The following is a 26,290-nucleotide window of genomic DNA, read 5'->3' as shown; positions in this document are numbered from 1 at the left end:
TCTGTTTTCTATCCAGAGATATTGTGCAGTCTCTGTCACTGGAGATTTTTTCAAGACCTGACTGAATAAAGCCTTGAGAAAGCTTATTAGTCCTCAGAGCTGACCAAGCTTTGAGCAGGACATTGGACTAGAAACTTCATGAGATCCTTTCCAACCCAAATGTCCAATGATATCTGTCTTCATAATTTTGTTAATTGCACTGTCAAGATGAGGTGTGTTATGGTAGCATTGTAAGTACACCAGTAGGAAGTGTGTTGCTATAAAGTACAGGAACTCTCAAAAATAATCAGAAAAGATTATTGATCTTTTTGATTTGAAAAGAAGAAATCTGTTTTAAAGGATGGTTTATTGTACCACATTCAAGTTAAGACATTGTTCAGGAAATTAATGCATATTAATAAGGAAATATCAGTCTCAATAGTTTTGTGAGGTAGGCAGAAGTCAAACCCACCTTTACTGGCATGAGAACTCATATGGGGTCTTGAGCTCTGGAACTTGTTTCTCATGCTTAGGAGGAAATTCCTTGACTAATGAATTTGTTAAATACGTATTTAATTATTTCTGCTGTATTTAATTGAATCTCACGCCATTTGTGGTTTTGTTTGTTTTCTTTCTGCAACAGGTCAGTGTGAACCAATTACTCTGGAACTTTGTATGAACTTGCCCTACAACTATACTTACTACCCAAACTACCTGGGCCACAGGACGCAGAAGGAAGCCTCTATCAGCTGGGAGTCTTCTCTTTTCCCAGCCTTGGTTCAGACCAACTGCTACAAGTACCTGATGTTTTTTGCCTGCACAATCTTAGTACCAAAATGTGACCCTCACACAAATCAGCGGATCCCACCTTGCAGGTACTATACTATACTTCATTTAATTCTTGACTTTGTCTGTCTATTAGCCTTTTGCAGTTTTATGCTTCCACTGAAAACGCCAGAAATTTTGGTTTGGAATTCTGTAGCAAATGACAGAGAACTGTATTTTATGATTATTAAATGCAGTTCATTACATGTGTTTGTTTAGCATCAAAAGTATTCAGAAAAAGGAAAGAGATGACAGTTTATTTTCAAAATGTATATATAGAATAGATTAGACTATTTAAGTTGGAAGAGACCTACAATGATCATCTAGTCCAACTGCCTGACCATTTCAGGACTGACCAGAAGTTACAGCGTGTTATTAAGGGTGTTATCTGAATGCCTCTTAAACACTGACAGGCTTGGGGCATTGAACACCTCTCTAGAAAGCCTATACCAGGGTTTGACCACGCTTAGTAGAGAAATGCCTCCTAATGTCCAGTCTAAACCTCTCTTGGCGCAGTTTTGAACCGTTCCCATGTGTGCTATCACTGTATCCCAGGGAGAAGAGATCAGCACCTCCATCTCATTGTCCCTTCCTCAGGAAGCTGTAGAGAGCTTTTCTGCAAAGTAGACAAGGCCAAATCCTCAGCCACTCCCCATAGGAGATTCCTTTCTCCAGCTTTGTTGCTCTCCTCTGGAGGTGTATTTAGGGACCTTCACATCCTTCTTAAATTGTGAGGCCCAGTGCTCCACACAGTGTGCAAAGTGAGGCTGCGACAACGCCGAATACAGCAGGATAATCACCTCTTTTCACTGGCTAGTAACACTTGCGTTTGATGTGCCCCAGGACATGGTTTGCCCTGTTGGCTGCCTGGGCATGCTGCTGACTCACACTGAATCTGCTGCTGACCAGCACTCTTTCTGCAGGGCTGCTCTCCAGTTTGTGTCCAGCATTACTCCATCCTAGGTGCAGAATCTGGCATTTGTTCTTGTTAAATTTCATGGCCTTGATGATGGACCAATGCTCCAATTTATCTAGATCTCTCTGCAAGGCCTCTTGTCCCTCAAGAGAGTCAACAGCACCTCCTGCTTTGGTATCATCAGCATCTTGCTGATGGTGCTTTAAACTACTGTATCCAGACCTGCTATATTGAGCAGGACTGTCCCCAAAATTTAATGCAAAGGAACAGCACTGGTGACTAGTCACCAGTCAGATGTAGCACTTTGCACTAGGGCTCTTTGAGCTCTGCCCTTCATCCAGTTCTTTAGTCAGTGCACTGTGAACCTGCTGACTCTAGTGTTGGACAAGTTGACTAGAAGGATATTGTGAGCTTTGTATGAAGCATTTTCCATTTCTGTGTGTTTGCACCACTATAAAGGGTATTTAAACATAGAATCAATTAATTTATTTGGAACACTAGCATTTGTAATAGTTCCTTACATTAGTACATGACTGTGAAAAGTTCTGTCTAATTGCTATTGACAGCTGACATTTTAATGCATGTTTGCCTTTCTAAATTAGGAGTGCCACATCATTCTGAATTACTGACTAACTTATTTTTTTTACTTGTCAGATTCTACCATCCTCATCGAGTAACATCACTGTACTTTTTAGAGCCTGTATTTGTTCAAAAGAGACTGTGTTCTGTAAATCTTGTGCTTTGGTAGCAGCAATTGTTGCAGATTAGGAGAGCTAATAAACCTGAGCAGCAGGCAGAGCTCTTTGAGCTACTGGCTGCTAGAGCCTTCTCATACTGTATTTCTGCCTCTTTTATTGGGCCTACCTTGACAGTATTTATCAATTAACATTTACTGCATTGAAAGAAAAGTGTACTGAAAATTGCAATGCGTGTCCTAAAATTCCCTTGCTAGGGATTATTAACTTAGAGTATCTCAGAATTTCTAAGACATTAACTCAGTTACTTTGTGCAATTCCATTTTGTCTCCTCAGGACATTATGTGTACAGTCTAAGGAACGCTGCGAGGCTGTTCTTGGGATTGTAGGTCTGCAGTGGCCAGAGGATACAGACTGCACTCAGTTTCCAGATGAGAACTCAGACAATCAAACTTGTCTAACACCAGATGAAGATGTAGAAGGTATCTCCTATACATATAACAGCAAATTAAAGTTTTAAATAGGTTCCCAAGTTCATACCTTCTTTTTAATTATAATATTTAAACTGTGGAAATTATTCCTAACTGAGTTTCATGGAATTTGAATACCTGAAGTTTGCAGATAAGAGGAAATTTTCATAAGTCTGTTTGAAGGAAGGTTCAATTACCCTCGATCTGTGAAAGTCAATGTTTTGAGATTTGCTGCCAGCACAGCAACTGCTTGCTTGTTATAATATTTCAATTTTTTATCTTCTTAGATGATCTAATAATGTTTTTCTAAGCAGGAGGTAGACCCTTGACAGTCTCTAAAAAGCTGATTCACTGTTGTTGCCAATCTTAGCTCCAAAACAGATATTCCTGGACAATCAAAGAAAAAGGAGGAGGAGTTAGTATTCTTTGAGAAAAGGTCTAATTAATTCAGAGGTCTTATCGAAGTTCTTTTGGGTTCACTTACTACGAGAATTTTATGCTTCTTCTATGCCTGCATTCTACTGACTACCAGTGTTGGTTAGAAAGTCTTTCGTGGGAAGTGTAAATATTTTGTGGAAAAGCACATGTAACAAAAGAAATTAAGCGTCTGAGAACATTTAAAATGTTTGTGATTATGATGTATAAGTGATTTTCCAACTTAAGCAGTAAATAACAGAGTTATTACAATGTGCTGAATTCCTTAACTTCTCTTCCAGTTGGTGTTGAATCCAAGAATACCACTGGCCAAGACAATAGGCATTATAAACTCAGTTATTTTCATAATGAACTATTCTTAAATGTTGGCAGTAAAGTTCACATACCTTTAATCATTAGAATGTAATTTTCTAAGGCTCCCAGTTTAACTGATGACATTTCTGATACAACTGTTTATTGAATGTTAAAATTTACCCAAGGAACTACATCTGAGGGATTTTTCAGGAAGGAAAAAAAGAAGGCAACATATGATGGAGGTTGTACATCAAAGTCAGTTACATGCATGATGTGAAAAAATGAGTGGGTTTATCAAAACCGCCTAAATAAAGCTTTTTCATAGAATCATAGAAATACAGAATAACTTGGGTTGGGGGGGACCTAGTGCCAGAAGGGATCATCTAGTTAACCCCCCCCCTGCCATGGGCAGAGATGTCTTCCACTAGACCAGGTTGCTCAGAGCCCCATCCAACCTGGTCTTGAACACTTACAGGGATCAGACCTCTCCAGGTTCTCTGGGCAACCTGTTGCAGTGTCTCAACACCCTCACAGTAGTGAATTTCTTCCTAATATCTAATCTAAAGCTACTCTCAGTTTGAAGCCATTCCCTCTTGTTCTGTCACTACATACCCTTGTAAAACATTCCTCTCCATCTTTCTTGAAGGCTCTCTTCAGGTACTGAAGGCTGCAATTAGGTCACCCCAAGGCCTTCTCTTTTCCAGGCTGAACAATCCCAATTCTCTCAGCTTTCCTCACAGGAGAGGTGGTCCATCCCTCTGATCAACCTGGTGGCCCTCCTCTGGACTTTCTCCAGCAGCTCAATGTCCCTCCTGTACTGGGGACCCAGAGCTGGATGCAGCACTGCAGGTGGGGTCTCACAAAAGCAGAGTAGAGGAGAAGAATCATCTCCCTCGACCTCCTGCCCACACTGCTTTGGATGCAGCCCAGGATACAATTGGCTTTCTGGGCTGCAAGTGCACATTGCTGGGTCACGTCCAGCCTCTCATCCACCAGCACCCCCAAGTCCTTCTAGGCAGGGCTGCTCTCAATCCATTCATCCTCCAGCCTGTGTTGATACTGGGGGTTGCCCTGACCCAGGTGCAGCACTTTGTACTTGGTCTTCTTAAACTTCATGAGATTCCCATGGACCCGCTTCTCAAGCTTGTCTGGGTTCCTCTGGGTGGCATCCCATCCTTGAGGTCTGTCAACTGCACCACTCAGTGTTGTGTCATCTGAAAACTTGCTGAGGGTGCACTTACTCTTTTCATCCATGTCATTAGTGAGGATATTAAATAACACTGGTCCTAGTAAGGACCCCTGAGGGATACCACTTGTCACTGATATCCATTGGGACTCTGAGCCATTGCCCACTGCCCTCTGGATGTGACTGTTCAACCAGTTCCTTAACTACCTAACAGTCTACCCACCAAATCCATCTCTCTTGAATTTAGAGAGGAGGATGTTTTAGGAGACCGTGTCAAAGGCTTTACACAAGTCCAGATAAATAACATCTGCAACCCTTCCCTTGTCCACTGATGTAATGACTCCATGGTAGAAAGCTACTAGGTTGGTCAGGCAGGACTTGTTCTTGGTGAAGCCATGCTGGTGTCTTGAATCACCTCATCCTCCATGTGCCTTAGCATGGTTTCTAAGAGAATCTGTTCCATGATCTTCCCAGGCACAGAGGAGAGGCTGGCAGGTCAGGGTCCTCTTTCTACCCATTTTAAAGATAGGTACCTCAAGCTTCACCTGACTGCTAAGACTTTTCTAATGTCATGAAAAGTGGCTTGGCAACTATATCAGCCAGTTCCCTCAGAACTCTGGGATATATCTCATCGGGTCCCATAGACTTAGGTACATTTCTCAGGTCATCATGAACCTGATCTTTACTTAGATTTGGAAGCATTTTTCTGCCCCATCCTCATCTTGCTGTCCCTCTACTTGAGAGGTGTGCAAGGAGAGGTTACCATTGAAGACTGAGGCAAAAAAGTTGTCGAGTAAGTACTCGACAACTTCATCCTTCTCTTCATCCATTGTTAACAGTTTATCAGCATTGTTTACTGTGGGAGGTTACACCTTCTTTGACCTTTTCTGGTTAACATACCTGTAGAAGCTCTTTCTGTTATTCTTTGCATACCTTGCCAGGTTCAGTTCCAGCTTCACCTTGGCCTTCCTCTCCCCATCCCCACACAGCATAACTTCATCTCTATATTCTTTCTAAGTTACCTGTCCTTGTTTCCACTGCCTGTGCATTTGCTTCTTTTCCTTTAGTTTGACCAGCAGTTCCCTACTCAGCCATGCCAGTCTCTTGCCTTCCTTGATGGATTTCTTGCTCCTGGGGATTGCTAGCTCTTGCACTCAGTGGAAGACTTCCTTAAAGATCTTCCAGCTCTCTTCTGCTCTCTTGTCCCAGAATGGTACTCTAAGATGAGGCACAAGCAAGGGTTAATTAGTGGATATTTATAGGTGGTTTTATTAATTTGAATAAACATGAAATTGTCAATTTTTTTTTATCCTGAGGATATGTCTTTATATATTTCTTATATTCATTTCGATGCATCTCAAAACACCACAGTAGTGAGAAGAGCGGCTAGAAAATCCATACTCTCAACCTAAATGTTGTATGCCAGTTATTTGTCAAAGCAGTGAAATCTGACAGAGGGCAGCATGTGAGGGAGAGCTCTGCAACACATTGTTCCATCCCATTCACAGCTCAATCATTAAGTGTCTTGTTTGCTACATAGTTCCAGTCTAGTATCGCACAAGCTTTTTTTTTCATTTACCCTTCCAAAACAGCCACAGTGATAAGTGCCCATGTCATGATTAAACTTGAGCTTATAGAGAATTGTTTCTCCCTGTTTCTTGTCATTGACAGAATGCTCACCCAGTCACTTCAAGTGCCGTTCTGGGAGGTGTGTCCTGGCATCCAGGAGATGTGATGGTCAAGCTGACTGTGAGGATGATAGCGATGAGGACAGCTGTGGTAAATAAATTTAACGAGTTGGAATGGAGGGTAGCTGCAGCATTAGAAAATGAGTTTTGTTTTTCCTTCAGTGTTGTTTTTTTTTAAGACAGTTTCAGTAAAAATACTTTAACAAGAATCCTTCTTGATCAATGTGAATACAACTTAACGATATTTGATAATTCAGATTCTGCTAACCATATTCCAGGATGTTTGAGTATTCCTTCAATAATCAAGCTAAAAACATTCTGCAGATTTAATTCTTTTAACATTGCTGGAGATTCTACTGATAACTCCCTGGCAGATTAAATCTTGAATCCATAAATGTAGTTTCAAATTTATACATGACAATGTTTTCGCTATGATGTATCAACAAAAGGTCTGTGTTGCTGAAGTGGACTCTGTACTGCAAGGTCAAGAATTACATGTTTTTTCAGATTGATCAACTTCAAGCTCTAAGTGCAAGCACAGAACCACAAAGTTTATTCCCCAATATGTTTCTGAGTTTACTTAGAGTAGAGAAGCTTTTGACTTTTAACCAAAGGGGATGTATTGAGCTTGAGAATAATCAACAAATCTCTTGGTCACTGTGTATCCTTGCACATGCTGGCAGGAGAATTTTGAGAGGGAAAAAGCAGTTTAAACTGTTTCTTTATGTGACTAAAGGGTAGCCTCCATGGAGGTCTACATGCACACCTGGTATCTCTAGGGGCAAAGAGAATAATTATGCATCGCTAAGGATTTAGAGAAGAGATGTGCATATAAGTAAAGATTGAAAAACATTCCAGCAGAGCAGGGCTAAGGTGCACAAGCTGTTTTTTTTCTTTAACAGAGAGCGGGTTAAGATGATAGCACAGTTTATATGAGAAACAAAACTATGGCAGTAAGAAAGTTTCTACTCAGATGCACAAAAATAAGATAAAATCAAATCCAAAACCAGAAAGCTGAAACTAGGCTAAAATTCAAGCTTGTCAGCTCCATGGAGTGCTTATCTTCTAAAAGCAGGTTGTTTTAATGTTTGCAGTAATCAAGGGGTTATTTATCACTAAGGTGTGATGTGTTCTCAGTCTCCGGGAGTTTCCAAATCACGCTTGTATTCTCTCTCCTCTATCTTTCTTTCTTTCTTTCTTTCTTTTTTCTTTTTCTTTCTTTCTCTTTTTTTCTTTCTTTCTTTCTTTCTCTTTTTTCTTTCTTTCTTTCTTTCTTTCTTTTTCTTTCTTTCTTTCTTTCTTTCTTTTCTTTCTTTCTTTCTTTCTTTCTCTCTCTTTTTCTCTCTCTTTCTCTCTCTCTTTCTTTTTCTTTCTTTCTCTCTCTCTTTCTCTCTCTCTTTCTCTCTCTTTCTCTCTCTCTTTCTCTCTCTCTTTCTCTCTCTCTTTCTCTCTTTCTTTCTTTTTCTTTCTTTCTCTCTCTCTTTCTCTCTCTCTTTCTCTCTCTCTTTCTCTCTCTTCTTTCCTTACTTCTTTCCTTCTTTCTTTCCCCTCCCTCTGTAAAAAGAAAGAAAGAAAGCTCTCTGAAATACAATTTAATACTTGGTGATCCTCGTTTGGATTACGAAGGAAAGTCAGAGGTGATGAGTGAGTCTTTCAGAGTTTGTCATCTCTTTACCTTTGAATCAATTGTCCTCCCTGACAAACATTCTTTGTTGCCACCACTTTTGAACTCCTTAGAAAACTAATTGTTATGTGTCTTTTAGCATAATTTTTTTCTCCTAGACATTAACATTTGAAATATTGTTCTAATATGTAACATTCATTTCTTGAGTGGACCTCTCTCTGTCTCTACAGTCTAGACAGAATGTGACAAGCAATCACCAGAATTCTTATCAGTTTCTATAAATATGGAAGACTGTATCTGCTAGGAAATTACTGCTGTCAGCGTGACATTACATTGACCAGGGGTAATACTGTTATTGAAGAACAAAAAGTCCTTGTAGAGCTCCAGAAGTAACTCTGACTCATTCATATTCCATGTGTGCAGGACAAAATCAAAAGTTGATGATCTTATCATGTGTAAATTGCTAGCTCAAATTTTATTAGATTTATTCTTTGGAGTTGGTTTTATAACATTAAGTAACACAGCATTTAATTTAAAAACCTTGTATTTGAAGTGCCTTAAATGATAGGCATAGAACAACCTCACAGTGCAGGGAGAAGGCAGTTGGAAAAGAGTAGCTACAGCTCTCATATGCTTAAAAAAAATGTAAGTCCAAAAGATGTAAGTAAGAACAGTCCAAAGGCAATGTGGTATACTCTACCCATGCAGAGCAGAGCTGTATTCATCACCCACTGTCTTCTTCTGTTGAGTCCCTGCCATACTTTCTTGTGATCTTTGTGACAGAAAATCTCACCCATGCAATTGCAGTTAAATCCTAGGATTTACTTGTCATTTAAACTGGGATTTGGGGGAAAAATTAATCCAGATTTCTGATGATGAGATTTCTGAGTGCATTTCAGTAAAGTGTAGGGAAAGTAATTTCTGAAAAATACTATGAAAGACATCACAAGAGTTTGTGGTATTAAATATAGCTGATTGTAATTGCTTGTATTAATTTGCTGGCTGCTGAACAATACCCCTGACAGGGAGCAGAAGACCGTCCTACAACTACTAAAGAAATTGAGGACATAACTTTCAAAACCAATACTGTCTTTCACTATTTTCTGCAGTCTGGATGCTGACTGTAGTATTTTAGTTGAGAGAAAAATGTGGTGGTCTTAACATTAATGACTTAATCTTAATTGCATGGGAAATGTATACATGAATAACAAATGGTAACTTCCTTCATATTTTGAAAAAGAATGAAGGTAAGATCATATGCGAAACCCTGTCTCTTGTCAAAACGTATTTTTGAGATGGGGACAATGTAAATATGGCCAAGTTTTCCTACCTCCATTTTCACTTCCCTTTCATTGTCATTAAATTAAAAATGCATGTCACAAAAATAATTAGAGATGAGATAGAAATACTCCAAATGGCAGATGGCCTCTATCAACAAAGTATATTTGAACACTGAATTCAGTAAGTAATGAATCTTTTTCTAGGGAATTGTCTCTGTATTTGTCTATGCTGTACTCAAACATAAGTTTTGGAGAGTCATGCTACACTTCACAGTGGAACACTGTGTGATGAAAGGAAAAGGCAAACATTTACTTAATGAATTGTAAACACTACTAAAAAATTGCAAAGTTCATAAACTATGGGGGTTTTAAGCTTTCTTATTTTCATATTGTCTAAGTTTTGATTTGGCTCCCCACCAAGAACCCAAGACCCAGCACAAAAAGCTCCGGCAAAGAGCAAAAGAGAAAAAAAACTACGAAAAAAAACCCCAGACTAGCCGAACTATATTAAAATATATATGTATTTACGTATAGTACAGTTATATACAGTTGAAATACTATATACAACCCCAGAAGGGAAAGGGAAAGGGAAGGGGGGGAAAAGGGGACAAAACCAAAACAGATATGCACAATCAAAAACTCAGGATCTAGCAAACTAAAGAATTAGCAAAAGAATATCTTACTACTTTCCTTGGGACAACAGAAATCGTGCTGAACGACCGCCGGCACGCTGCCGGACCCGGGGTTGGCAGAAACAACAGGCCCTGTAGGCCCAGCCAGGCCTCAGCTCCCCCACAGGAGTGAGACCGACCTGCGGAGTCTGCTGTCTCCAAACCTCGTGGAAGGGAAGAGAGGAAGGGGCTTCTCTCTCCGTCTATCTATATGTTTGGTTACGAAAAGGAATAGGATGGAATACTTCCTTCCTTCCTTCCTGGCAACCAGGAAGGAAGGCCTAAACTCAAAACCATTACACATATCAAGTTCCTAACATGACTACATTCTTTGTTCTTTATTAGAGTAAAGATTCTGTTTGGTTTCAATTAATTTTTCATTAATAGTTAACACAAATATTGTCAAGAAGGAGACCTGGCAAATGGATACCCAAGAAAATTCTTTTATCATGAGGAATTAGTTTCAAGGGTTAAGGCTGTTTATTTCTCTGTGCCGTAACATTTATTTACATGTTTTTTCCAATCTAAACAAAATCAAGCACTCTACATGTCCAGTTCCAGCAAAAACCTGAGTACACTTTTCCAGTAATCCAGTAGTGATTCTCTGGTTCATATTTGTAGAAGACTCACTTCTGAATTAAAAATTCTTGGAAACAGTATATTTGCTTAGTAACTTAGTGCTGATACACTGCCGTAGTTCTAGGTCCAGGCAAACAGAGGTGCTGCTTTAAATGCAGTTTGTAAATTTATACCTCAACTATTTGCATGTAGGACATCAGGGCTGTCACTTGAATTTGCACGTGGAATAAAATGAAAAGCATCATTTGTAGAACAGGTCAAAAAAGGCAATCAAATAATCTGTTTTAGTCAGGAAAACACATAGTTTTTATGGTTTCCTATAAAACTGGAGTGTCAGACATGCAGGACATTAGCATGTCGAAGTATTTAAACTGTTATCACAATGAAGTGCTTTATTAGTTGATGGAAATAAAAAGTGGAATAAAACAAGAGAAAACTCTTTTCTAAAATGTAGTTTGGACTCTTAATTTCCTCTAGATGACTAGCAGGAATTTTACTGACAAAGCACTTTGACATAGTTTTGTAAGTATTCCTCTTGAAATCAGAGAGGCTGGTTAGCAGGACTCTGAAGAAATAATAATGCCCTGTGTACCCTGCATTATAATGCAGGGAAAATTGAAGATTCATGTAGCTTTCAAATTGGCTTGGTCTCAGAGCATGGAACCAGGAGTACTGTTTATGGTCAATACTTAACAACTCTTTCTACCTTTCATTGTGATTCTGCGTTAGGTTCTGTGTCAGCACTGCCAGAAAAAAAGTATATATTTCTACATGTGTTTCATGGAGACACCACACTTTCATAGGATTTGCTTTTGAAAGATCAAAGGTCTGCGTGGTATGCTTTTAAAGGAATTTTTACAGACTTGAGGATTAGAAAAGTTCTTATATTATTAGTAAATGTATTTCAAGAGTAGTGGTGTATGGGTTTTGAGCTAATTGAGCTTGTGCCTAAACCGTTGGTTATAGATATGTGCAGCATAATATAATTATTATTTAAAAAGCAGTGAAGTATTATGAGGTGTTATACATTTTAGATCCATTTATCAAGTGTGCACTCTGACAATCTTTTCTCCATTTCTTCATTAGTATCTATTCTTGGTACCTCCTAAAGTTTATACTGCAAGTGAAAATATTTAGTGTGTTTCAGGACTTTTAAAGAAGAAGAAAACAGTTCATTTGATATTGCATGCAAGTGTTTCAGAGCTGTGCTTCTCTGCCTCCAGGTTGTAGAGAAAGGGGCCTGTGGGAGTGTCCTTTGAAGAAGCTGTGCATCAAACACACTATGATCTGTGATGGTTTCCCAGACTGCCCTGACATGATGGATGAAAAGAACTGCTGTAAGGACTTATGCAGTTTATTAGTCCCATAAAGGGCTAATCACATTTTTGGGATGTAGGGTGCAAAATAAATGAAAGTAAAAATGTTTCCACATATAGAAAGGCTTAGTCATTTCCTCAGTTTCCTTTTAAGTTTTTCTATGGCACCAATTTGTCTCTTTCCTCATCTTGTGTCCTCTGTTGTTCTCATACCTGGATCCTTGCTGTCCCTTTGGTCACTCTGGTCCTCCCTATTTTTTATTCTCTCTCTCCCCCTCCTTGGTTTTATGTCTTTGTACTTCTTTTCTTTATTCCTTGTAGCCTTTTGACTCCTTTTCTCAATGTTTCTCAGTGTTATTCCATGCAGGCATAGCTACTCGCTGCTCTTTTTTTCTTGATTTCTACTTGATTTTCCTTCTGATCTCTTCATCGGTAAATTTCATATGTTTCACTTCTTTATTTGATTTCCCTTCTGATTGACAGTTCTTAGATTCCATCTCCCCACGTGGCTCCAAAGACTTCTGCAATCTGAACCGTAATAACTGTCAAGGTACAAAACTTAGTATGGTACACTGATGGCATGGGCACACTGTCCGTGTGCACAGTGTAAGCAGGCTCAAAGTGCTGACAGGGTGCAACAGGCTCCCTGGTCCACTGCAGGGCTGTCCTGTGCTCTCTTGCCACCGTGCCACTGACTAGTGGGACAGGTAGAGGTGGAAGTCCTGCAAGCAGCAGCTTCTTTGCAGGCTCCCACTCTGTGTATGAAGCTGGGAGTGGGTGCTGTGAGATGTTAGCTTCACTTTCATGAATATATTAGTGGTACCCTGAGTTCTTTTCTTTTGAGAAAACCTGGTGTGTGGGCATGTCCCCAAGACAAGGAACTAGAAAGACATACTGGGTGACACTCAGCCTGCACAGGGAAGAAGAGATGGTTGGTTGAAAACTGAAGTTTTCATTCTCTGGGTAATCCTGGTATTTTGTAATTTTTGCTGGGATGTTAGGATGCAATTTTATGATTTAAAAAAAAGTTGCTTCTGACTTCCGTTGCCAGGGACAGGGTAGTAGGCACATTTTATGTACTAAGTGGAGAATATTAATATATTTGCCAGAATGATCAGCAGCCTGCATATATCATTAAATTAACCTTTTTTGTGAGGGGAAAGAGACAGCTCTCAAAACACTTCTTAATCTGCTTTTAATTATGAAGATTATACCATTTGACTTCCAAGCTGTGCGCTGTAATCTAAAAAAGTGAATTAAAGTGATTTACTCATGGTCACACATTAAGATCATGGCAGGGAAAAGATTACAGAAGGGCTAACATTAAGCTAGTTTATAATTACCAGAGTAGGTTTCTTCTCTGCTTTTGTATTGGGGCTTGAATATTCTAAATGGAAGCAAAGTTTCCCCAGCTGAATTATGCTCTCTCTGGAAGGCAGAATTAGAGAGCTTTTTATGGTTATGCATGCTTTATTCCAGAGCCAGGGTAGGCAGCACTGCCTGCTCTGTCTGTATAGTTTTTACTGTGGAGTATACTTTCTGCAGTTGTGTTGTAAACAAATGCTTGGATTGTATGGCAGTATAAATGCTGTACATAAGCCAAACATAGACACAACTGGAAGGCACTTCCTTCCATGTATTCTCTCCCTCTCTACCCTACCCCAGCTCTAGAATTTTCTAATGATAGAGTTTATAGAAGCTAGAAATGTGTTACTGTAATGCTACACACCTGCCTTTTGGGAGAGGGTTTGTTACGATTTGGAAAAAGCTGGAAGTCACTTGCATATGGAAGCTCTTGTAGTTCCTGCACTGAACAGACTCTGGAAATCCCTATCTCATGCTGTCAACTGGCAAAAAACTGTGGACCAAAAGCATTTCTATCTATACAGCAGTTCCCCATCTCTAAAGTGGAGATAAAAATAAATCCATAATTTTAAAAAGCAAAGGAGAATCCAAAAATTGATATAGAATTCCTGTGGATGAGAGGAAATATGTATTGATTACAGTAAAATATTTTTTCAAAGAACATGAATAATTAAACAAATATGGAGTAGTCTGCAAAAAAGCATGGAACACAATATTTTTACTTTGAGTTTCTGAGAGGCTTAGACAGGTTTCATATGACAAGGCCACAAATAATATTAAGTAATTTTGCATCTTGCATTTCCAGACACTCTTCCTTCCCTTTGAGTTGTGATGCCCTCTGCCACGGCATGGCAGCAAGCACCTTCTGCCTCAGTGATGTCCATGCTGAATTTTGTGCCAAATCTGTCTCACTTTCTTGCTCCCTAAATCTGGTCTTCACCCTCCTTGTTTGTTTAGTCTCAATGTAAACTTCACATTGATCACTTACTTCTGAGAGGGAAACATGTTTTTGTCCTTGCAGCATTTTGTGAAGAGAGTGAACTTGAATGTGCCAACCATGAATGTGTGCCACGTGAGCTCTGGTGTGATGGGCAGGCAGACTGCAGTGACAGCTCAGATGAATGGGACTGTGGTAAGTTTCCCCTGTGGGGTGCTTTCAATTGATGTTTGGGTGATGGTAGTAGCACTGGTAATTTGATTTAGAATACAATTGCAGTGGTGGAGGGATGCTCCTTCTATTACCAAAGGGAAGACTGGATTGAGGCTGGGAAAGCATCCAAGGAAGTGGGCAAAAGAGAAAGCAAAGACTCGGTGAGAAGTGTCACAGTGCAAATATAGAAGAAAAGTGATTTGGCAGGGAAATGTGTAGGTAGTGTGGAAAATGTAGTGGATAGAAGAGCAAGTAGGAAGATGCTGAAGACTAGGAAGGCCATTTTGAGAAATTTTTTGTACGTCATAAAAGCAGTTCATAAAATTTGATATACTGATTGAGAAGCAGTGGTGATGATCGTTCTTGTAAATAGTAGTTGTTTTTTTCTATCTCTACACCCACAAATTGTTATGACAGGAACAGTATGTGTTACCAAGAGTGAAATCACTCTTATGTTAAGCAGCATTCATCCCAGAAATTATTTCAGTGGGATGTACTATCTGTGGGGTGAAACATCATTTTACAGGATTAAATGCTACCAGTGTCTCACCCTGTTCAATATTAGCAAGGTTCTGATAGCCACGGTTGCCTTGGTTTAAAATTGCACAGCTATTCAGCCTATAAACCCAGGAAAAGTGCTAGCATCTTGGAAAACTCTTTTTAATGTAGTTGTATGTTTTCAGTTTGTCATTTATAAAACTATGTGAAATAACAGTGAAATTTTCCTCCTTTTTTCTTTCCAGTTACCCTGTCTAAAAACATGAATTCCTTGATGTTCCTGACCATTCACAGATCAGCTACTGATAACCATGTTTGTGCTGATGAGTGGCAAGAAAACTTAAGCCAACTGGCCTGCAATCAGATGGGTTTAGGGTAAGGTCAGTAGTTTGTAGATTTGATAAATTTCTTAGGACAGTTGGAGTGCTGGAGTTAGATATTATCATTATCACTGCTATGTTAGACTTAGTGTGGAAATCATTCAGTGAGAAAAGAGGTAAAGAAATTTTGTAAACTATGGCAGGAACAGAAGTTCACTAAAACCTAGGCGCTTTCACCACTTTATAAACATTGCATGATCGTTATAAAACAGTGTGTTGAACAGATAATGTCTTACCAAGTCTCAATATTTGAATTTGCAGTTATTGCTGAGGCTCAGAATTGTTTGGCAATGTGATACTCTGTTTCTTCCCGAAGAATTACAGCAGACTTAGGAAACACAGGAAAATTTCTCTTTGTTTATTTGCATTCTGTAACAAATACTTGTGAGTTAGGCAAGCGGATATATTTAGCTTGGGTATCTCTGAACAATGAATTGTTAAAAAAGAGCTTTCTTTGTGGAACTCGGAAAAAGAAATAGCCTCTGTATGTCTTTCTTATTGCATGCACACTAATGTAATAGCTGCTTTGTGGAATAGTTGATACGAATATAACTGTTGGGAAAAAAACAAGTTCATCTGTTCTGATATCCAGCTGTCTTCTACTAGGAAAAGACAGATCTGATGGTATATAAGGATATCTTTTGTCAGTGTCTGATCCCCAAACTGGATTAAGAATTGTCTTTTCTATTTGTCTTTCACCACTACACATACTGACATGTAATCTTGTTCTTTGTACCTTTCTCAAAATACACAGGAGAATAAAGACCCTGGGTTACACTTAACCTACTGTATATTGCCTTGCACTGCGTGGATACTTGACATCAGTTGTAGTAATACCCTGCATTCAAGAACATCTGTAAATGGATTGCCTGCTGTTCTAATACACGAAGATTCTATACTCCTCTAGCTAGTTTAGTGTATCTAAATAATATCATTATGCTTTAACCTTATATAACATCCTAATAAAGCTTAAAATGCTTTGATACCTTCAGAAATAGTTACTGATTTTACAACTTTGTTTTCTAAGAACAAAGCACTGATCTTAACATTAAGAATGTTTTTCTTCTTCGTAATTCAGTTTATAGAATCATAGAATATCTTGAGTTGTAAGGAATCGATCAGGATCATCAAGTCCCACTCCTGGCCCTGCACAGGACACCCCAAGAGTCACCCCATGTGCTCCAGAGTATCATCCAAATGCTTCTTAAATTCTGTCAGGCTTGGTGTTGTGACCACTTCCCTGGGGAAGTTCCAGGGCCCAACCACCCTCTGGATGAAGAACCTTTTTCTGATCTCCAACCTAAACCTCCCCTGGCACATTCGGGCCATTCCCTTGGGTCCTGTCAGTGGTGACCATAGACAAGGGATCAGTGCCTGCTCCTCCTCTTGCCCTCACAAGGAAGTTGTGACTGCAATGAGGTCTCCCCTCAGTCTCCAGGCTAAACAGACCAAGTGACTGCAGCTGCTCCTCATACGGCTTCCCCTCAAGGCCCTTTACCATCTTCGTTGCCCTTCTTTGGACGCTCTCTAACAGCTTAATATCTTTCTTATATTGTGGTGCCCAAAACTGCACACAATATTCAAGGTGAGGCCGCACCAGTGCAGAGCAGAGCGGGACAATCCTCTCCCTCAGCCGGCTGGTGATGCTTTGCCTGATGCCCCCCCGGACACGGTTGGCCCTCCTGGCTGCTGGGGCACTACCAACTCATATTCAACTTGCCATCATTCCTAACGTAAAATTTGCTTAAGTTTCCTATGATACTTGCTGCTAGGAAAATGAAAAAGGTGTTTAATTATCACAAGACCCCTGATTCCTTTCTTTTTACAGAAGTGTGCCTAGGCTGAAGGCACATGAGCATGAGTAGAAACCTATACCTTCCTCCTTCTTCACTGATACTTGCTAACAGATGTTATCAATCCTACACTTTTAAGAAACATAAGAGACAAAAATGATTCTTAAATCTCACAAATCCATTTTCCAACAGGGTAAGAAAGATAGTTTACAAATCAATTTTTCTACAAGATCTTTTTAGTAGTGACAGTAGTTGTGTGAAGGGCAGTGGGAAATTCCAGTACAAATCTGGAGTACAACTCCAGTCTGACTCCAGTATGAATTTCTAATTCTTTCTCACAGTACTTCAGAAAACCAAACTAGTGTTTGTCTTTCCATTCTTAGTGCCTGATTTTGTCAATCACCTGAAGCTTGATTTTCTTAGCTATTCTCCAAGTTTTTGTCAAGTGGCACTGCCAAAAGTACAGTAAATTATCTTTGAAGAAGAGTTGTAAGAAAAGCAAAGATTATGATGCATTCAGCAGAACTGATTTCAAAAAGTAGTAATACGAGTTAGTATAATTATTCAATTCCTTTGTTAACATTGCATAGGGGTTCAATGAAAACGTCACAGAGGGTAACATTTGCTATATGGTGAAATGGAAGACCAAATTATAAAATGGAGTTTCATGCCACTCACTGTGAAATCTGTTCTGAAGCCATAAACTTCATCTGTTGGCTGTTACGTCCTGTATATTTTATTTATTTGACTTACAACAAGAATGTCTGTGAGGTTGATAACATTGGTGTATTTAACGTGGTCTTTCCAGTCATCATTGAGGGTACAGGTAAATTAGACTGTATATTGCACAGAACTCAAATAATGATAAAAACACTCCTTTTTATTAATAAATAAGTAGAAAATATTTTAAGCAGTTCTTTTCTTCAAGTATTCCCAATGAGAACAACTTCATTTTACTCCTTCAGAATATTAAAGCTGTGAATATACAGATTCTGTCCATATTAGAGCACAGTACAGAAACACCCAGTTTTGCGGTTGTGCAGATTTCTTTAATAATGACTTCTTGAATACTTGGTTTTGATGTAATAGTTCCCTTGTTTATTCTTAGAGAAAAATAGTGCACATCAGATATCAAAGTTAAGACTTATTAATGTCTTAGACTGGGAATTACAATGAATGGTAACATGTGACATTTTCATTTTCTGTAAAGCAAACTACTTTTCATAACTTTGCCAAATAAAAACTCCCAATTGCTATATAATGTGGTAACGTTTAATAAACTAAAACAGTGTCTTTCTAACAGCTTTTGGATATTCTAGTTATTTAAAAATAACATATTTTTAATACTTAAGTCTAAATCAAGCTGAAAAACCAGATGAAGATAATTAAATGACAGTGGTTAAAGTTGGTTTAGTTTAGCTGATAGTGGTAACACATTTTGCAGAATATCAATCCGTCTCTTTGGGAGGTATAAGCATTATGTCTGAAGCAGCATTAAAATTAATTCTATTCTGCCTATTGCACAAAGTGCAAGCAGTTTTCCTGGCTGTTTGCCAGTTTTAATTCCACAGATGATGTGGTTCTCCAATTTTTTACTGCACAGCTTGTGCAATGTGTTGTGTGATGCATGATGCAACATCACAGAAAACTGCAAGTTCCAAGCATTGTCTGAAAGACTAATGGTGGCTGTTGCTCAAGTTATGCAATATGTATTCTTAGCAGTTCTTATGTTTCCCTCTAGTGCAAAAAGAATGTTAGATATGAAGTAAGCTTTTGTTTGTAATGCTAAGAGCCTATGGGAATGTTCAGGTCTTAGGTTTCATAGTTTACAGCCAGACGGGACTATCATATCACTTGATGCAACTGCCTGTTCGTCTCAGGACACATAAATTTGTTCAGAGACCTCCTTCTGAATCCCAGATTTCAGTACAGTGAAATTAAATGCAGACCCTGGCAATTAATTTTCTTGCTAACACAGATAGAAAATGGAACAGCAGTTGCCATCAGTCTCACATCTGTCCTGGTGTGTGCAACAGAGGCTATGCTGCTGAAGGTGGGTGTAGCGTGTAGGTTCAGAACATTATGTTAGAAGACTGTAGTTTTGTCTTGATGTTCAGTTGAAGAAAACGACTTTCATATACTTGGAATCCACATTTTTTGTTGATGAAATAGTGACCGTAAAACCATGGTCTGCTCAGCTCTGAAGTTTGACAAAGGCAGAAGTTAGTGGAGCTGTTCTGTTACTCCCTGGCAATGTAATGGAATACTTTGTCTTTCTTTGCTGCACTAGGATGATATAAGAAATATAATAATGATAAACATCAGCAGCTTGTACCCAGCACGAGTACAGGAGTATTTTACCTCATCTGCTTGTTCTGGTCTAGCAGTAAGAGCATAAAATCACAGCTGTTTACCAAGATACTTGTTTTTAAAAATCTACTGTAAACTCTGCTACCTCTTCCTGCAGCTGCTGCTCCTTTTCTTGGAGGCTGTGTTTCCAATGAAAGCGGTAGCTCCTTTTCCTTCTTTTCCTCTGCTGTAGCATCTACTGTGTGTGTATTTATGAAAGGGAGGGACCAATCTCTTCTTACAGTCTGGCTTTTTGTCTTTCCTAATACTTTCTCACTCTCTCTCTTTTGTATGGAGTTCTTTACTAATATTTGACAACTGAGCAGTCAAGCTGCTGGACCAATAACCTGTTGTTCTTACATGAACTATTATGCTTTCTTATTACTGTATAACTGTTTCTGCAACAGGGATAACGGAAGCTCAGTTTAATGTCTTGATTGTCTAAAAAAATCAAAGGAAAAAACCCTGAATACTTCTGTCATATAATAAATTTGAACTTCTGAATGTAACCTACTTCATTTTCTCCAAGAATAAATATGACATTTAGTGAATCAAATTCCATGCCAAAGATGAAGTATTTGAACTCATTAATTGTCTGGATTTCTAGACCCACTCAACAGAATGTAAAATATTCTTGACCTACCTTGAATCTATTCTCATTGTCCATGGCCACAATGTGTTCTATTAATTCTCTAGGTGATTTAGCAAAATAGCAAATTCTTCATGTTCCATTTAATTTTTTAAGAATGGAAACTAATAACTTGTTAATAAAATTTACTGAAAATAACATCACAAGCTGTGGTAGATGTAGAAGGTTGTTTTAGTAATTTTGAGCAATTGTAAACCAATGTTAAAATATGCAGACTTTAATCAGTGTATTAGAGTTGCATTAGATTAAATCTGATAGATTATGTCTCATCTTTCATGTACATATGTAGTATTTTAAAATATAATTATTTGGATAAGGCTTTTTACAAAGAAACTTCAGCCTAATAATTCCTGGCAAATTGTGACAATTTCTTCAATTAATCATAGGGTCAGTTACCTCATATAACACTTTTTAGCTCCATAATCGGATAGTTGTTTTTTTTTTTAAGTAAAAAGAGAATTGTTATTGGTGATTTAGTATCTCAAATGGTCTTGGAGCTGCCTGAATGTGCTCCTGGGTAACTGGCCATAGGTGGCCCTACTTGACCTCCAAAGGTCCCTTCCAAGCCCAGCCATTCTGTAATTGACTAAAAGAAAGATAAATGAACACTACCAACAAAGGAAATGTTCTTAATTCTTATTCTAATTATTGATCACAAATCCCTTTAAAAAATATTTTATGTCACAGCTTGTACAAATGACATTATAAACCCCCCTTCATTTTCTTTTTTTTCCCTGGCTTCCAGGTCAAATTTACTCACCTTAACACTAAACAGATATTAAATCTGTCTGCACTGAAAAGTCTTTCTGGAATCTGCAAGTTGAAGTGGTTTTGGGTTTTTTTGGGGGGGAGATGTTTGGTTGGTTGGTTGGTTTGGTTTGGTTGTTGGTTTTTTTTTTACTAATTTGTTATTACCAGTAGAACTATGAGAAGACTTCTTAGTGAATAATAATTCTGTCAAGGACAACATTAAACAAAGAAACAAGTGAATTTTGTTCAAATTCAGTGAACAGCTTCAGCAGGGGAAAAAAGGTTGAAAAGTCAAGTTATTTGTTTCAACTTTTTAAAATGAAACATGTACAATTTTATTTCAAAACAATATTTTTCTCTAAAATGCGTCCTTCATATTTTTAAAATTAAAACCTAATTGACCTTAAATGATGGAGTTTACATTTAATTTGAAGTTGAATTAAGACTTCCAGCTAAGAAAATCTAGATTTTATTTGAAGTTTTAAATTTAGATGGTCCCAAATGGTCTTTTTTTAAGTTTAGCTACAAAATCATGCTTTATGAGACCTATAATTTACAAACTCAAGCAACTGAGTGTTGTGGTGTAATGCCAACCACCAGCTCAGCCCCATTTAGCCACTTGCTCACTACTCCCAGTGGGATGGAGAGACAATGGGGAAGAGTAAAAGTTAGAAAACTTGTGGACTGAGATAAAGACAGATGAATAGGTAAAGCAAAAGCCACACACACGAATTCACCACTTCTTGTGAGCAGCGGTGCATTCAGCCCTCTCCAGGGAAATAGGGTCCTTCACATGTAATGTCGACTTGGGAGGACAAATGCCATCACTCCAAACATTCCCCCCTCCCCTTCTTCCTCTTTCCTTGTGCTTTACATGCTGAACATTATGCCATATGGTATGGAATATCCCTTTGGAGAGTTGGGGTCAGCTGTCCTGGCTGCATCCCCTGCTGAGTCCTTGTGCGCTCCCGGCCCTCTCTCTGGTGAGATGGGGTGAGGAGCAGAACAGGCCTTGACTCGGTGTAAGTGCTGCTCAGCAAGAATAAAAACAACCCACTATTATCAACACAGTTTTCAGCACAAATCCGAAACAGAATTCCATGCTAGCTACAGAGAATTAACTCTATCCTAGCCAAAACCAGCACACAGAAATAAAGCAAGTAAAATTGTTGGTAGGGTTGACTAGTTTATCAGTTAGAACATAAGACTTAGGGATTTTGAAACCTGGAAATATCACAGTGATTACCTACTTTCTGCTAGAAATTTTAAGAACTATTTAATCATACATGTTTGAGTTTTCTATCAATGCAGTGAATCTTTTTAATTTCCATTTTCTATGTTTCAATATGTTTTCACATTACACTTTCACATTTCTCTGATTTTAATGCTGTAAAAATCAAGGTTTTGATCTTTTACTTTATATTCTATGGCACGGCTGTGGCTTTAGAGAATTATGCTCAAGACCAAGAATCATCTTAACCAGTAAGTACAGACAGGAAACAGATGCTGTGGCAGCTCAGAAATAGGCCTAATTTGTTTTAAATTACTGCCCATACATGCATTATTCATTGCTTTCTGGAATTACTCAAGGCTTCCTTTTCCAAACCTTTTGTCACAAGAGGTTTACAACAATGGAATTATAGAAGCTGAACAAATGCATGTTACTGTTATTTTGAAGGGAGAAGTAATCCAGTTTATGGATTAAACTTTATTCTAAACTTGCAATTTAATACATTTGACAGAGGTTTCCAGAATGAAGTAGGGAGAATAAAGTATCCCAAACTGTTACAAACAAAATGACGAACTTCATAAACTAAAATTAATCCCTGCCTTTTATTTTTTCTTTATTTTTTATTATAATTTAACATGCAAATCATAATGCTCATTGTGTTCCAACATAAACTTTGACTGTTGTGCACAGTGATCAGCAGGTAGCAGGCTTGAATGCTTTTTATTTAATATTTCCATTGTACAACTTATCTCATGAAACATTACTTTTCCCCACTGTGAGCAGATTTATAATGTAGAACACAGACTGGATTTTTCTTTCTTCATTCTAAAAATTCCTCTCCTAAACACACATAAGGGAATTGATAGTGTGAAATTAAATGTATTAAAGGAATGTTCTAATTTTGAAGTTGAAATTGAAAAATAAGAAAATGTAAGTTAGAATTTCCCACTGGTGTAGACATAAGTGCTACTGAAAATTGAAACATCTTGTTTTTTGATTTTATGAGTGACTGATTTTACAGATTATTGATTTTTTTTTAATTGACTTAGATTAAAGGAAACTTTTTAGATTAAAGAAATTAGATATGTTAGATTTTAAGTTCATTAGATCTAGCAGACATCTTCTGTGAAGAACAAGACTAACTTGGCTGAGGCACAAGCTGTAGAGTGACCTGAAACTGGAAATGGAATTCTAGAGGGAGTGAAGATGTAGTTCAAACTTACAGGAAGTGGTATAGAACAACAGCAAAAATATCTGGAAAAAACCAGGAATATTAAACAAAGCGAACAAACAAACAAAAAGCAAACAAGCAAAAAACTAAAACAAAATCACAAAGAAACCTTAGGAAATCATATTATGTGTCTAAAGTGGCAAAGACCTAAGAAATGGGGCTAGAGTAAGAAAATAATAGGTAATAAAATACTTTTCATAGTAACTAGTTTTGTTGGAATTCATCCAAGTGCATTTAAAATTTATGGCTATGGTTGGTCTCCATTATGGCTGACAGTAATGGAAGCCATGATTTTGAGAAGTGTGAGAGAATGGAGAACACTATTTGGTATGCCATCTTTCGTTAAAAAGGATAAAAGAAGAAGATGCAGAGATTTACAAACTAGTCTCCTAGCTTCAAATACCAACAAATATTTACGGAAGTATAAGGTCTTAATGACAGACAGAATGTATTTGTCAGTAATGAATCATGTCAGAGTCCCTTAATTTATTCCTTGAAATAGCAGAGACACTGTGGATGAGGAAGGAACTGTAGATGTGATATAACTTTCACACTATGTGAAATTACTTTTGAAATAAATAAGGAGATATGGACGAAAACAAAATGATATGAGACTGTTGATGATTCATTGTCAAACCATAAAGATGTATTGGTAGGGGGCTAGACACATTCCAGTGTGTCTGGAGTGATAGTGGTGTTCTGAGTCATTCAGAAGAGAGAGTGGAGAGTACGCTTGATAATTTCTCATTCAGCATCAGTTGGGAGGATCTGAAAGCATTTTGGAGAGCAGAATTAGAATTTAAAAATTTTTTGACAGACTGGAGAAATGGCCTGAATTAACCAGGAATGTTTATGAGTAATCCCTCTGGAGTATTCAGTTTGTGTTAGATTTTGACTAGACGAGGAAAGTTCAGAATAGGTCACAGGAATGACCAGAGACCTAGAAAGCATGGTATATGAAGAAGGGTTGGAAACTCTGGGTAGTCAGTCAGGGGGAGGTATAGGGGCCTTGGAATATGTAAAAGGTTGCTGCAGAAGGTAAGGAGTAACTTGTTCTCCATTTCCATTGGAAATAAGAGAGAGTAATGAGCTTAAAAGACAGGCAGGCAGATTAAGAACAAACATTAGAAAAACATTGCTTGCATATATTGCCTTGAAACGCTGAGGATATGTACAAAGAGGGCAGAACAAAATCTGTCAGGATTTAGATATGGTTGATCTTATTTTGGATTAGGGGAATGGATCAGATGGCCTCATAAGATTTCTTTCGGCTGAATTTTCCGATAGTTAATTGTTTAGTGAAAGAAAGTCTTGTGGAAGAATTTTTTCATAGATCCTAATTCTATTTCATTCTTGAAAGCAGTGCGGAGGACCTAATGAAAATCTACATGGAAGTCATACTTGTCTTTTACCACTAAGCCTGGTATTTCTGTCACTTCAAATATAAAGGAGAAAAAAATCATAAAACATTGCTGTTTGTTGTGCCTCTGTTTTAAACTTACTTAAATATGGCACTTTTCATATAGTCTTGGAGAAGCCCACAGGCTGGGACTACAAGAACCCTAAAGGATGTTCTTTGAGTGTTATGTTTGAGCAGTTTGAGCTCAGAAGCTCTAGCATAGCTCTTTTGGATATAAAGATTTACTCCAGACACTAGACACATGAGACAATTAAACTTTTGTGGTCTGTTCAGATTCTTAAAACCCCAAGGGTTTAAAAATAGTATTTCAGTACACTAATAGTTTCATCCAAATAGCACCATGAGATGTTATAAAGTCATGTGGATGCAGGCAGGATTTGTACATTATCTTGGAAACCTGGTGAGGGATCTGGTCCAAAAATCACAACTCAAAAGGTGTGAATTATTGTTACCATGGTATGAATGCAATCTACACGTAGATATTGATTGGATTCTATGTCCTCAGAGGTCTTTTCCAACCTAATTGATTCTGTGATTCAGTGACTGTACCTTAATGTTAAAATACGCTCTGATGTGTGTAAAGTCTGTTCTGGTAACTTGGCCTTTTTTAAAATTCAGCTCTTCAGTGTTGGTACTGGTCACTACAGTCTATTTGTACTGTGCAACAGAATCATAAAATCCTCACAGTAACACACAGCAGGAGAAATCTAGTTCACCTCCTATTTGAAGCAGGATTATTGCCAAAATGAGCTCAGCTCAACCACTGCTCTGTTTAGCTAAGTCTTAAAAACCTGGATAGATTGGAATTTCACAGTTTCTCTGTTCCAGAGCTGCTTCACCTTCCTAGTGAAAAAATATTTCCTTTTCATCTTCTATGAATCTCCAAAGCTGCAACTGTAAGCCATTTCCCCCAGGTTTTACCATGCAGCACTTCTGGAAAAATTTCTTTCTGTTGTGTTTTAACTCCTGTTCAAGTAGTTGAAGGTTTTTATTGAATTGTCCATTAGCTTCTTCTTCACAAGAATAAGCAAGTCCAGTTCCCTCAAACCCTACTTATGCGTCACTGCCAGAGTGCCCTAGAAAATCTGAAAGCCATTTGTGTGATCCTTTCCAGTTTTTGAATATCCTCTTAAACTGAGACGCCTCAAAACTGTGTTCCAATATAAATGGTTTCAGTCAAGAAACACTGTTTCAATTTTGCTTTTTATTGCAGTACAGGTAATAATTAAAAGCACTAGTTTAAAATCCACACCAAGTTTCTGAACAAAACTGTTCCGGTATATGCAAACCAAAGGGGAAAAAAGAAAACTGCAGAGAAGTGAAAGAGCCTTCTGAAAGTGTTTAGTAAAAAAAAATCTTTAATTGGTTTGCCTGAAATCCTGAAAGATACTGCAACTTCAGCAGGCCACTGAACTATAAAACTGGCAGGAGAGCTAATTTTGAACTTGAAGCTCGATGTGTAAAGGTAATTAGCAGCTTATTTTTTAAGAGTCTGAGAAGCTCCATAAAGCCAAAT

The 26,290-nt window shown here is 38.1% G+C and overlaps 1 protein-coding gene and 1 long non-coding RNA gene across 4 annotated transcripts in view; one reads left to right on the top strand and one right to left on the bottom strand.

The window, feature by feature from the left end:
• Window positions 1-26,290, top strand: part of CORIN (corin, serine peptidase) — a 121,799-nt gene that overhangs the window by 79,127 nt on the left and 16,382 nt on the right. For all 3 annotated transcript variants that reach the window (XM_027717710.2, XM_027717708.2, XM_039385026.1), the window contains exons 11-16: window positions 623-854; window positions 2,752-2,897; window positions 6,472-6,579; window positions 11,866-11,979; window positions 14,345-14,455; window positions 15,217-15,346. In XM_027717710.2, the coding sequence (XP_027573511.1) occupies window positions 623-854; window positions 2,752-2,897; window positions 6,472-6,579; window positions 11,866-11,979; window positions 14,345-14,455; window positions 15,217-15,346 (841 nt within the window). The remainder of the gene's footprint in view (window positions 1-622; window positions 855-2,751; window positions 2,898-6,471; window positions 6,580-11,865; window positions 11,980-14,344; window positions 14,456-15,216; window positions 15,347-26,290) is intronic.
• On the bottom strand, window positions 328-7,656 carry LOC113986191. The gene is made up of 3 exons (XR_003540099.2): window positions 6,481-7,656; window positions 5,823-6,018; window positions 328-3,272 (listed from the first exon to the last, which is right to left on the bottom strand). It is a non-coding gene; the product is annotated as an uncharacterized LOC113986191 (long non-coding RNA).

This window comes from Pipra filicauda, unplaced genomic scaffold, assembly GCF_003945595.2.
Source record: "Pipra filicauda isolate LSUMZ 115617 unplaced genomic scaffold, ASM394559v2 scaffold116_size3395265_pilon, whole genome shotgun sequence".
In the NCBI taxonomy this organism is placed as follows: domain Eukaryota; kingdom Metazoa; phylum Chordata; class Aves; order Passeriformes; family Pipridae; genus Pipra; species Pipra filicauda.
Note: the sequence above shows the minus strand (reverse complement) of the source record. Positions and strands in the feature narration are given on the sequence as shown.